At 46.9% G+C, this 14,360-nt stretch overlaps 1 protein-coding gene across 6 annotated transcripts in view; it reads right to left on the reverse strand.

The window, feature by feature from the left end:
* The window catches only part of foxp1b (forkhead box P1b), a 110,076-nt gene extending 95,747 nt beyond the window's left edge, over window positions 1-14,329 (reverse strand). For 2 of the 6 annotated variants that reach the window (XM_030375343.1, XM_030375342.1), the window contains exon 1: window positions 13,375-14,328. In XM_030375343.1, the coding sequence (XP_030231203.1) occupies window positions 13,375-13,417 (43 nt within the window). In that variant the 5' untranslated portion in view covers window positions 13,418-14,328. Of the gene's footprint in view, window positions 1-12,429; window positions 12,590-13,374 lie in introns of those variants that run through there. The other 4 variants (XM_030375340.1, XM_030375339.1, XM_030375341.1 and 1 more) reach the window with 3 other exon arrangements.
* Window positions 14,330-14,360: the final 31 nt, after the last annotated feature.

Consider the following 14,360-nt stretch of genomic DNA (forward strand, 5'->3'; position numbering starts at 1 on the left):
TTTATGTCACTGTAATAAGAATATTACACAATTACAAACCGCTTGCTGTACCAAAATAAGAGGGAAAAGAGGTATCAAATACCACATTAACTCAAGTGTGATGATTGAATATCAAGGCTATTATACCGCTGTAATACCCCCCAACCAGGATCAAAGTCAATACAGGGCCCTGTGGTCTGCTACCTAGCTGAACCCAAAATCTCCAGTGGCGAAGCTTAACAGACCATCATATTTTGGGGGGAAAAAACACAAATGCAGTTTATTCGCGTCAAGGCCCTTTTTTTCTTTTTCGAGCAGGGCCTGCTGTGCTCAGACGATTACGTAATGCGCCAAAGTAAGGCAGGCCACGGTATTTTTAGTACATCGAGGGCCGATGGAGACTGGAGTAAATAGAAAAGTGTAATGAGTCTGAATCTGGTGGCGGAGGGACAAAATAGAATTCTGGGGTGATGAGCTACATTTAGTAGCCTCACGTTCCACCGCGAATCCTTCATTTGACTTTGACGGCTCGCCTCGCATGTGGCTGCTGCCCATGAGTACCCCGGCAAGAGGACGTCCATCTGGAGACAAGGGGGCCTCCTTTCTTTTCCCCCTGACCAAGGGCCCAGAATTGTGTGGGAAAAAGGAGGCCTCAAGCTCATCTTACCAATTAGACCTGTCAAACAAGGACGGCCCAAGAAAAACACACACTTCAATCACCCTGCATCCACAGGGAACGGCAAAAGCACTTATTGTTTTAACATGACTTAAAGTGTGTCACGTATTTTTAATCATTTCATTTTTTTTTACTAGAATTCAAAGTATGGGTCATCCCCATGGGTACGGTGATGTGAACTCGCAACGAGGAAATGTGTCAGGGATGCATTTTCGACGGATTGACAAGGTTAGTCTGCATTTAATTGTCTCATTAATACTGTTGGCCTGAACGAACCGAGGACAGTGGCGGTGGAGCTGCGGTCTTTCAGAGGGGTTGCCACGTCAACCAATCGCAATTCCAGCGGGCATTTGATCAAACTCTGCCCCGGGTGGCTTCGTCTTTTTGTGTGTCAAAAATGGGGAGAAGGTTTTGTCGTGTTTCACCAAAATAACTCAGTTGACTTACAATAAGCGACCTGGTACCAAGAAAGTTAAGTTACTTTTCAGGCACTTAAGAGATATTTGTTTTGAGTTCCCCTTTTTCAAAACAGATGTTATTGAACCAAAATAACCCGAGGGTTCTGTTTAAACCTGGTTATTCAAGACAATTTGCGCGAAGAGCATTCAATGTTTCCCGGCAGGGGAAAACATATGGCAGCAGTAGTTCCCTCCAGCTTCTGCTTTTTTTTGGTTTTTCACGCAGAGAATAAGTTAAGCTATTGATTTTCCGGACACAATCATTAACCTTAGCGTACAAATAATGTCAGTTTAGCCTCATGGCTAGAACTGTGGTCAAGAGGATTTGACCATGTAGTGTATGCATTTGGAAAACAATATTTGTGATCACTCATTTTCTAGAGAAACAAAGTGAAGTATTTTGGAAATGTGTCTTTATTCTGATAGGAACTCGACTAGATCCCATTTGGAAGACATCCAAATGGAGAAAACTAAATGGAGGACATTGCGGATGCCACTGCCCTTCCAATACACAACAACCACGAAATGGCCATGGCAGTCTCTTCAAATCCTGCTGGGGTGAGCAACCAATCGTCCGTACTCAAATCACAACCACAACAACGTCAAAAACAAGAAGGGAGCAAACCCCACCATGTTCACCAGAGGCCCGTCGCTGGTGGCTCTTTTCAATTCACTTGTAATGTTGGCAATACCACATCCGCACCACCGTGCCTCCGAAGAGGCCATTTTCACTGCCGGGGTTGTTTGTGGCATCGAAGCATGTCATTATTTTTAAAAGCCCCCCAATTTCTTGGTAATGGGACAAAGCAAAAAAAGGGGATTGAAGGAAAGATAAGTGTGTGTGACAGGAGAGGTTTCCTTTCTGGGGTTCAATCGGGGCTGACGGGGTGAGAGAGTCAGACACAGAACGTCCCTCCATGAATTCCATAGTAATGGAATCAGTTGTTTTTTATTCTACAATATTATATTCACTTATTTGTGTTTTTCATTAAAACAAAGGCCGTGTGGACGGATGGGGGGGGCTGTCTGGGGACGTGTCCTACTCATAAAGCAGTGGAATGACAATGTACAGTGGCACTAATACAAGGACATAGTTCATCATGACATTTTCCGCAATTCCCAGCTGATTAGGGTCATTATGCGGAAGGCCTGATTTATGTTGTCATTTCCTCTCACCGATCTTGCATCAATGAATCTTAATGAATTGGTAAATAAGGGTGAAGATTACACTCCGTGACACCGCCACATTTCTCACCCTCAACGACCGAGATTTATGTCGCAAATTAGAGACTAATAGAGAAAATTGGCTTGCAGGAAGAAAAAAAAATTATTTGTTTTTATGACACACACACACACACACACCAGTATGCAAGATGGCTCTCCCAGTAATGCGATTGAGATGTGTCTTGTGGCAAACGTATTTAACGCGTCCCTGCCCTCTAAAACGGCGTTGAGGCGACGAGGAGAGGCGGACGCAGAGAGCGGGAGGAGACTAAAGTTTATAGGCTGTGTGCATTCACCACCAGCCCCATCTCTCCCCCCTGCCTCCCTCCCTCCCTCCCCCTCCTCACCCGTGTGTTTGATCAGTATAAATAAACTGCTGTACGACAAACATGTTTACCTTCTCCCGGCAAACATCAGACACATCGGACGCCACGAGGCGCTCGCTCTCCGCCTAATGAAGACGCCGGCGCCGCCATCAGGCGGGCAGCTGTCGGCGGCGGGCACCGCCGTCCGCGTGGCCGCCGGACGGGAATCAAACGGCGCGCGTCGCCCCTGCCTGTATAGAAGTCACATCGTTTGCGCGTTCTGCGAGGTAGCCGTGTTTCGTTTTTTAATTAGTGATCGGCGGCAGGTGAAGAAAAAACAAACGCCTATATATTGAAATAACGACCTGGAGCTGCCCCTTCCGTCTATCCCCACGTCTCCGTCTCAGGATAGAACGGGTGGCACTTTGAAGACGTCTCTGATCGACGTGCCGGCGAGAGCAGGTGGGAGCTGGGCCGTGTGATTAAGGAGCCTCCGACTCCGCCGTTCGCACTGTGACGCCGTCTTCAGAGGCCCCGAAGGCAGCCCCGTTTGCCCCCCCTGCGCCCAGCAGCACGTCAGCACAAGCATCAGGGACACGACGGGACGGCGCCGTCGTAAACCGCCGCCATTTTTTTAAACACCTTTTTTCAGGCAGATCTCTACAAAGAAGCAGCAGGAGGCGGAGGAAGAGGGGGGGGGGGGTGTAAAAAAAACATCTCCAGTGCTTATTAATACCAACTTCTTAAAGCAGGACTTAAGAGCGATAATGAGAGTCTTTATGTATTACATATTGTGACGTGATTTAGAGGACGCAGCTCGACACATCAAACAGGCTGGCCTTGGTATCGGGGGTGGTAGGGGGTGGGGGGGGGGGGGTGTTTGGGGGTTGCCATGTGAAAGGGAGTGGAAAATGAAAGCTGAAGCAACGCAGGATGGGGCTTAATTTACTGGCATGTACAGTATGCAAATGAGATTACTCTCAGCTTAACTGCATCATTTATGTCCATAATAACAGCAGCATCATTACAGGGCTCAAATTTAATTACACCGTAATTAGCATATCAAAGTGATTGGTTAAAGTTCTAAACAAATGCCCAATGTTGTTAATGAACGGTCACACGTTCTCCATGTTGTTCGGCCTCTCTTTGGAAACATCCATAACAAACAAGTGTTTGTAAAAGGGAAGGAAGATCTCTCCCCATGTGTGTTTGTGTGTGTGTGTGTGTGTGTGTGTGTGTGTGTGTGTGTGTGTGTGTGTGTGTGTGTGTGTGTGTGTGTGTGTGTGTGTGTGTGTGTGTGTGTGTGTGTGTGTGTGTGTTCTACACAGTGTGTTGGTGGAGTTGGGGGGTTGGCCATGGGGTGTATCAAGTACCCATGACAAGGAGAAGAGAAGTGGAAGGGGAGGTGGAAGTGATGAAGGAGGAGGAGGAGGAGGAGGACGAAGGCTGTTACCTGGCTGGCTCCACACACTCAGGTTGTGTTTCCCAAACTCTGGGAGATCAAAGATCCCATTTCCCACACTTGCCACTTCAGAAGCTCATCAATAAAACACTAATCACCTACCGCACCAGAGAGAGAAAGAGAGGGGGAGAAAGGGAGAGGTGGGGGGGCTGGAGGCTTAGAGAGATGTACCTAACCCAGGACACACCTCCCGTACACACTGCGTACACACACACACACACACACACACACACACACACCTTCCATACAAAAACACACCTACTGTACAGGCACACACAGACACACACAGACGCACACACTCACAGAAACACACACACCTGGCACATTTCCTTTTAAACTTGCTTCTCACCACCCCTCCCCCCTCCCCACCTCCCCTCTCAGTGGAGGACATCAAGCGCTTCCTCGGGGCCTCCTGACACAAATCATGCACAGCGTATTTACGCGTCCTTATCCGGAGGCTGCGTGTCATCCCCCTCTTGTTTGATCCGGCGCTCCGTGCTTTATGAGTCTCACTCAGGATTCATGACCACCACATGACACCCAGGCAACGTTCTGCTGGGGCTGAGCTGATGACACGGCCCGACCAAGCCCCACACACACACACACACACACACACACACACACACACACACACACACACACACACACACACACACACACACACACACACACACACACATTCATAGTCATACACACGTCTATACACACGCACACAAATATAAATCGCACACACAATAATAGATTCACACACAAACACATGCACTGATACACAGTATTTATGCACATATGGTGCTTATAGAAACACAAACAGACACACACACACTAATATATACACAGCGACACATACACCCCCAATATTCATGCACATATGGTGCATACACACTCAAACACCTTTATACACACACCTACACAAAGCCCTTCCTGCACACGGACACATTCATAGATGAATACACGCATTCATACGAACACACAGGGACACACATCATCATCATCACCCTCCCCCCCCCCACAAGCTTTTGTTTCCACACGGTCAGAAATGCACTCATCCCGTTGTAAAGACAGTTTATTTCTGCCCTCATCCATTGAGGAATCCCGGAGAAAGGCCCGGCGTGTTCCTTGGAAGTACGTCAAAGACGGACCGCCCCGGCCAGCTCCACTCCATCAGCTAATGACCGGGCTCATTACGGTCGGGGGGAGCCACCTAATGAAGGCAGCGAGGCCAGTTCCCCACCGCCCGGCCCACCCCATCTCCCCCGCCCCCCGTGCACTACGCCCCTACGAAATGCTAATATCTCAACACTAATTAAAGGGGTGCTAAGTCCAATCGCACCTTCACGGCTTGTAGTCTGCAACATAAATTTTATTTTTGTTCACCCCCCTCTCCTACAACACGCTGCACTGAGCTCAGAGATGTGGCTGAGCAACATTCCATTAATTCTTATTTAATGCCTGGGCTAGTTACTCCGTTATCTCGCTTGAGCCCCGTTCAAGCCCGCACCGTCGGTGGGCAAATCGCTTCGCGGCGTGAGCGGGAAGCCGTTTTAGTTTTTGTGTGTTTGTGTGTTTATCCCGTTTACACAAACAGTGGCTTCATAGCGGTGCTGCAGGAGAAAACACACACTGACGCAACAAACAAACACACAAAAACACAACCTTGTGTTTCAAACACACACACACACACACACAAGTCCTTCAAAGCGAAGAAGGTCGGAGATACGTCAAGAAAAGAAGGAAAGAAGAAAGAAACTATAATAGGCAATGGAAATATGCCCTGGTGCCTGCTGCACCTGTATACATTTACCATGTTTACACATCTCGGCTGTAAATATGTTTACAAGAGAAAGGCTCCCCGGCTGACCTTGGAGCGGGTAAACAAACCCTTCACAAAGTCCATGAATGTCAGAGAGTGAGGGGTGCTTCATCTTGGATTAAAAACAAACCAAACAAACGAAAAATTCCATTATTAAATATTAAAACACTGGAGTGCAAACATAGACTGTTCCTTAAACTACATTGAGAACAATTTCAGCGTGAGCAATGCAAAAAAAGGATAGCAAAACATAGCTATTATTTTTGATTTATGGTCCGCTTAAAATATGGGTACAAAGGCTGCTTTGTTATTTCCATTATATCACAAAAACATTTAACATTCAGCCTGATTATTAACTCAAACAACATTTTGCTCCACTGCTGTGTTCAATAGGTTTTCCTCAACCAGTCTGTTGATAGTGACACCATCAGGCAAAGCTCCACAATTAAACTGAACTCATCAATTAAACAATCAATGATAAACTTGAGGACTTCATGTGATCATAACATTACTACAACTTCAAACCTTAAATATGAAGACAAGGAATCAAACTATATTTCTTATATAACTTCAAAAAGAAAAACTGATGGCAACTAGTAAACCAACAAAAAGACCAACAGCAAACACTTCTCAAACTCCAAAAATACTCACAAACAACTAAAGAACTCTCTTCTGTAGTGCGTCTACAAGAGGGGAAACCTTTTTTTTAACCGTTTTTGTGTGGTTCTGCCAAAACGAAAGAGATTGAAACGCATGAATTTAAAGGTCAATGTTAAGACCACATCACATGACATGTGTTTGATCCCGGCCCAAGTATTTTCCCAAGGATTCGGGGGGTTCAGTGCTGTGTAAATCACCGGCAATGACCTTCAGCATTCCTCCCCGCCTCGCCAGCGATAATACTGGGCAAATATCATAAACGTGAGGATTTTAGGATTGAGGTGCCGGCGCCGCCGCCCTCGGCCATCGGGGGTGACGGCGAGCCACGAGCAGCACGCAACCACCCCCTCCACCACCGGTCAAGTGGTCTGACCCCCCGCCCACCCTAATAGCCTATATATTGACTTTCCCTCCAGAATAGAACCTCGAGATTACACCTCCCCCCGGGGGAGGGAGCGAAGGCAGGAGGGAGGGAGGTTAAGCCTTATCTTAAAAAGAAAATCTCTACCAAAGTCACAGTACACAGCACTGGGCCACAACAGAGCGACCGCAGAAAGGCCGCGGTGGTGACGACGAGCCGGTGGTTTTCGCAGGGGTTTCTGTCGTGCGCTTGGACAACTGGATGTGTGTGTGGTGGGGGAACTTATCCATGGGGCGTTGTGTAGGATCTTTACTTCCGTCTTTCTTTCAGAAGAAAGAGAGAAGGAAGTGATGAGTTGAACAGCAGGAATAGATAGGAATAGGATTTTGGTTCCTAACCCTGAACCCAGACTTGCACTCATACACACTTACAGACGCACGCACAGACACGCACACACATATACACACAAGGCCGACCGTAAAGGATTGCCTTGCATTTGTTTTTTTATACAAATTAAAATAAAGAAAAATAACATAAAATATATATAGATAATACAATAACAGGGGGTGGTTAAAGACCACCCCAACCCCGGGGTTAGGTGGGTGTGTATGGGGTGTGGGGGTGTCTGGGGTGTGTGAGTGTGTTTCTGTGTGTGTTCGGGGGGGGGGGGGGGGGGGGGAGTGTGACCTGCAACTGAACCAGGCCTCCGCTAGGCTATAGGAGGGGGTGGGGACAGAGGTAAGTCCTCCATCTCTCCCCTCGGCCCCCTCCCTTCCTCCCAACCAGCCTCTGATAAATAGCTAATCACAGCAAACAGAGCCATCAATCAACCAGCACACAGCCCACACCGTGCCCGGGACATGGATCAATGAGGAGACACACCGAGACAAATAAGAGAGACACAGAGAGAGGCGCGAAAAAGAGGGAGGAAGGGGAGGAATTAGGAGAAAGACACAGCTAGGGACAAAGTAGTCCCAAAACAATAGAAGATAGCAGTGAGAGAGTTATAGAGCTTGAGCCAGAGAGAGAGACACAGACACATGGAGCAGCGAGAGACCGGGGGTTAGGAGAGAAGGAGATAAAAGCAAAGATAAAACCAGAAAAATAAAACACTGAGACAGGGAGCAGGAGAAAGACCCAGCAGAAAGTGGGGGGGGGGTCTGGGGTACACAGCGAGGACACACACACTCACACACACAAAAACACACGCACACACACACACACACACACGCACACACACACCAGAGTGGATCAACATGAGCTCACGCCGGAGCAGGGGCCAGAAACGCTGGATGCTCAGGAAGCCGGGGCCCTCTATATTTGCCGAGCTGTGACATTAGTTTCTTATTGTCTAAGTGGCAGTTTAAAGCGTCTCCTCCCAGCAAGGGCCCATTTGACAGGGAGCTAACCATATTAGGACGTGCATGGTAAAGTAAACAATAACATGGTTGCAATGAGATGGAAATTTTTCAGCTAATGGTGTTTGTCATTCCTGTTTTCAGTGTACTGAAACAGTGGGGGTGGAATTTTTCTTTCCTACCCCACAAGGGATACTTTGTTTATAAAAACAATGCAGACGCCAAAGGACTAAAGCAGTACAAAAAAAACAACTGTAAATAAATATTGTTTCAAAACCAAAAAAGGCCTACGCCTTTCCTATTCAATGGCATTAAATAAACCGGCATTACCGAGGGAAGGAACTCTGCTCGCTCACTCAGCCAAAGGGGCTTGGTTTTAAACGTTCCCGGGAATCCCATTTCACAGTTAAACAACGGGAGGAAAAGTATGTTTTTGACGTGACTTTTTTGGACGACGGCTTCAAGGACCCCTCCCTGCAAGCGGCGTCAGCTGGAATAGACTGAACAATCAAAGGGTTCAACGGCGCACGAGTCCCACACAGTGTGACCTGAAAGTGTGTGGAGGTAAGAGGAAGTACATGGAGCACACAGACAACAGATCTAACCACTGAAACCCAGGTGTTTGAAGGTGCAGGGACACACCAAAACCCTTGGGAATCACACATAAAGCAAAAGGTATCAAAGACATCAGATGGTCTCACCCAAATACTCCCTTCATGGTCACAAGTATGCATTTGTCTCTTAAGCCAGGCAGGGTTAGTACATGTCAAAGAACCCACGTCTTTCACACGGGGAGGGGATGTCAAAAGGAAATCAGCAAAAAAGTGTGAACTACACATGCACTACCCTGCTTGCAACAGTGTAAATAAGAAGTGACCACAGTTGCAACGAGCAAGTCAATTTACTCCAAGTAAAAAAAATCAATAAGAAAACTGTTCAAATCTATGGCACCCTTGAAACACAACCAGCGTCTTGGGCTTCCGTGTTAAAACGTTGACATTCCATCTCCCAACTCTCTTTGTTTGGCTTTCACTTAACTCACTCCCGGCCTCAGTGCAGCCCCTTCTCAACCCGTCTCTTAATCTCACAGCAGCGATGCAAGCTGTTTATTTGCACAGGGCTGAAGGCATTCCATTAGGCGAACCCCACCAGGTGCCTTATCCCCAAATGGGATTTGTTTTCCAAACTAAAAGGAGAGAGAGAGCCAACGTGCTGCTAAAGAGATCTTTACCATGACCACCAAGAGAAGAATGCAAACGTTTTTCATCATCGAATAATAAGGCACATTGTGTGAAGTTTTATTTTTTTGTTATGAAAAATGATGTTTATCATTGGCTTACAAACAAAATAATCACCCCAGTTGTATAATATTTGAGTCCAAGCTTATGCTCATGAGATATCCAGTTTTTTTTGGAAGAGTTGTCTTTCATGCCTTGGCTTTAAACTTAAGGTATACTCGGGTTACTCTCAGAGGGAAATCAATCCAACAAATCAATTCCATCCCAACTTTTCACAAACCGAGTCACCCAGTCAAAGCATCGGATGCGAGATCTGGGCGTGAATGGGGGGGGCTAGGAGAGAGAGAGGAGAGAGGAGAGAGGAGAGAGAGAGATTCAACTTTTGTTATTATCTTTCCATCTTGTTGTAAGAAGAAGTCATCATCTGTGCCTTGGAATTTGCTTACTCCTGTCACATCAGTCAATCTCGTGCTAGCAAGCCGACGCGTTAGCCATCTGCGCCTGCTAGCGGGTGGAGATTATCAATGTTGCTGCGCCACTATGCTACGCTACTCAGAGCAAAGTTTGCACATCCATAGCCGCTTCTCAAGCCAACACAATACAGCGTCTGAGCGATGCTGATAGAAAAATAGATTGAAAGCTGGCAAACACACACACACACACACACACACACACACACACACACACACACACACACACACACACACACACACACACACACAACCCGGCATCCCTTGAAAAGGGGATATCAAAGTACCTTCAAGATAACACATCTGTGATAGCAAAATCTCTCGATTCCCCTCCCCCCCCCCCCCCCCCCATCCTATCCACCCACGTTACAAGAGAGGATTATTCACTTGAAAGTCACCGGAGATGCAAAAGAGAGGGAATTAGATAGAATAGATGCTCTATTCCGTGACAAAGTGTATTCAGAATAAAGCATCCAGGTACCTGTGCAAAGCAGTTTAGCCCAACAACAACATCAGAGACCGCCTGTGGCAGTGATGCATTGAGAAATGCTCAAACACCTCTTCTGATATCAATCAGCCAGGATAAGAGGGCTAGGGACCTGGTTAGGGCGCCTGACTCCCAGCGGAAAGGTTCTGGGATTCAAACCTGAATGTCAGAGTCTACCTGTAGGCAGGGACGGGCGGCGGGAACCTCCACCTTCTCCTGAACGCCATGCATCCTGATCGACAGCAAGTGGCTTCGAATGAAGGCTTCTGAAAAAATGACCAAACAGCCAAACAATCGAGCGACTCTACCTCCGCCGTTGTGACTCGTTTTATACTTTAAAAGCCAATGTTTCCAACTCCCTCGACGTCGCCGTCTGTTTGACTCTGCCATGTTTCCTAACTACAGCGGCGAGGCGTCGAGGCGGTAGATTAGGCTACTAGATTAGGGTACTTAAGGCACGTGAAATACACGCCAACTAAACGGCCCCGGTGACAGGAGCGTTTAACTTCCCCCGCCAGAAGTCTCTGCCGCGCGGCAGGCCAGCCGCGGGGACATGTTTATAAGGTTCCCCAACTTGCCGGGAAAACCGATTAGAGCGGCTCTTAAGAGCCCAAGTGTTATAAATGCATGGAAACACAGACCGCCGCAAATGCCACAGAATTAGGGGCTTACCCACGACTAATACTAATACCGCAATTTTCAGCTTGATGCTGATATAAAGAAATGACTTTTTTCTCTTTTTTTTTTATGTAAGCAATAAATGCAGTCAAGGGAACTATAACGCGGGCCCCGTCGTGTCCCAAACCTGCATAAATCCACGGACAACCTTTATTTGGCTTCGGCTGAAGTGTAAATTCACTTGTTTATTCATAGCACTTCCAGGAAGAGTGGATTTAAACAATGCAATTTCACCGGACCTCAGAGCAGAGAGCGACGCTCCGTGTGATTCGTGGAGCATGGGGATGAGATACGGCACACTGTTTGCGAGGCATGCTTCGCCCTCCCATTATACACATGCATTACATTTCAAATGAAGTCCCTTGCTTGTGAACCGTAGAATGTAAAAGCTTATCGAAAAAAACTCATGATCGCATTTTGTCTCACGCTACTGTAGTGACTTTCTTTCTCAGCCTCTCAGAGTTCAATTCAGCGGTTATAATCTGGTCGAACAGAGAATAAATAACAAACAGAACCAGATCCCTAGAGGTGGGACTGGGAAGAGTCGAACCATACGATGATAATTGTTCCATCTGGCAGTGAGCAGCCACTGTCAAAAGAAACCTCTCCATCGGTCTCCTGTTTTGAAACTACTGTCATTCTGTCAGTGCGAGGACGCTTAATCCAAAAGGACTAACATTGATATGAAGTAGGTAGGGGGCATCTTGCTTAAGGAGGCCAGCACATCTACTGTGGAATTTGGGGTTGAAACCCAGCACCTTTCCTTGTACACGCTAACCACGAGAACTGTCCTGCTAATAAGAGCTGGCTGAACAAGCTGCACCCAAAGGGAGTACAGCACAAATACACAAAAACACAATTCACATTCTCCGCCTCGTCCCTCGACACATCGTCCAAACACACACACAAACCGATAATCAGCCATCTTTAGCGCTGGAGGAGCAGAGCTCTTTCTCTGTTTAACTCGATTGCAACGTTAAGAACCGCCTCTCGATCCAGAGGCGTGCTAAACCGATAAGCCTCCGCAGGGATTTCTGCATGAGTGATGCAATCAAAATCGCATTGCGGAGTCATGTCAATAATTAGGCTGATTTCAGCACATTATCATTAATCACACAATCATTTTGGAGTTGAATGGCTGATCTTGCATCTGGAGATGGCAGCTGTGGGCTGGAGATTTGTTTCAGTTTTTTTTGACAGGACTATTCCAAGCATAAACTCAAACAGATAAACACTGCCATATTTTTGTCCATCCTCCCCCACCTTTCAATTCTCTTTTCTCTGCGGACAGGGTTGATTGGCAGAAGTGAAGCGAGGGGAAGTGCAGCCTGTGTACCCAGGCTGGGGAGGAGAGGAAGCTTTGTCCTCCAGTAGGGGGGGAAGAGGCACACGCACACCGCCTCCAACCAAGGCTGGCTCCCTGCTAATGAAGAGATCCTCTGGTCTGAGTCCCGTCTATACAGAGGGCCGGCCCGACTGTACCCACACCTTACAGACTGGGGGGGGGGGGGGGTTGCAGAGTCTGGTATCGTGGCCACAGGGCCAGTCCGGATAATGGGGGTGAGAGACAAAGAGAGACCACGCAAGACAGAGATGGACTGAGAGACAGGGAGAGGGAAGAGACGGAGAGATAAAGGTGGAAGTGAGAGATTGCGATAAACAAGGCGATAAAGAGAAAGAAAGATGGAAAAGGGGGGGACAGACAAAAATGGAGATCAAGTTAAAAAAGCATTGAGAAAGAGTAAGTTGAAGGCAGAAAATAAACAAAGAAAAGAGTGAATGAGAGAAAAAGAGCTGCTGCTTAAAAGCGAGACAGAGATAACACTTTAACATAAGATAACCTAAGATGCTTCTGCCTACATATGCAATATTTGATAAAAGGGGACACAGGGGTGTCTAGGGCAGTCAGCCTCATGCATTCCCACAGACCAACTATCAACAGTGCACTGTACAAAGTCACACGAAGCATATATGGTAAGAATACTCTAGTACTGCCTACATTAAGAAACTCAATTTTTAGACATCGATGATAACCTCAATGTTATATTCAAACAAACATCTTCTCAAACGGTCAATAATGTACTACACAAACGTTTGCACACACACACTTTCCCACACACAGCAAAGACACCACATTAGGTTAAATATTAAACTCATTCAATACAGCATTAAAGGACTGAAGCCCAGTAAATAGCTGTGTGTGTTTACCTTCTGCAAGGACTTGCTTATTTCGAGTAATCTTCGATTCCATTGGTGTTGCTACAGATTGCCTGCCCTGTGGACATGAAACAGAGAATTAGTCGGTGTTATGAAATAATTACCAGCACAGAACAACAAATAGAGGGCCAAAATAACAACAATACATTAGCACCCACAAAACTATTGACAGAGATGGTGGGAAGGACAAAAAAAAATCGTCTTTGCCAGTAAAAACTACAGCCAAGATTTTGCTGCATCTGAATTAAAAAAATAACTAAAAGGCCAACAGTGCCCTGAACAGCAAACAGTTCTGTGAACGCACTCCAAGTTCAAAGATTCCTCACGTCCTTGCTAACGTGTGTCTCGGTAGAGCGCTTCTGACCAGCAGAACTCTCTCTCTGATTCCTTCAGCGTGCTGAGAGAAATCATCTGCATAGGAAGTGTAACCTCACTTCACCCTTGGCTTAACCTACAATCCATGCTATCACCTACTACTAGTAGTAGTTTTACTACAACAACTGTCTACTACTGTCTGAGGTGTGCACAGTCCGGTTTATTTCCATGTCCGTCGGTCCGATAGCCGCTGACTACACCTCATAGCACCAGATTAAACACGAGGACAATGGACCTTGTCTGATGTGCGTAGACGGTTTATTTGCAAGACAAAGAAGTCCCCAAAAAACCTTCAGTCTGCTGCTTGGTGAATACAGTGGAAACCGGTATGAGAATCTGGGAGCCTTTTACAGGCCCCACCTGGTGGTGGAGCAGTGCTAGGATGGGGCCCTCGAGCACACACACACACACACACACACACACACACACACACACACACACACACACACACACACACACACACACACACACACACACACACACACACACACACACACACACACACACACACACACACACACCATCAGCTCCCAGCCAAAAACCACCATCGTCCCAACTTGCTGCACACCCCTCCCCTCTCCGTTCCTCCACAGCCCTGCTCA

Source organism: Gadus morhua, chromosome 13 (assembly GCF_902167405.1).
Source record: "Gadus morhua chromosome 13, gadMor3.0, whole genome shotgun sequence".
Taxonomy (NCBI): domain Eukaryota; kingdom Metazoa; phylum Chordata; class Actinopteri; order Gadiformes; family Gadidae; genus Gadus; species Gadus morhua.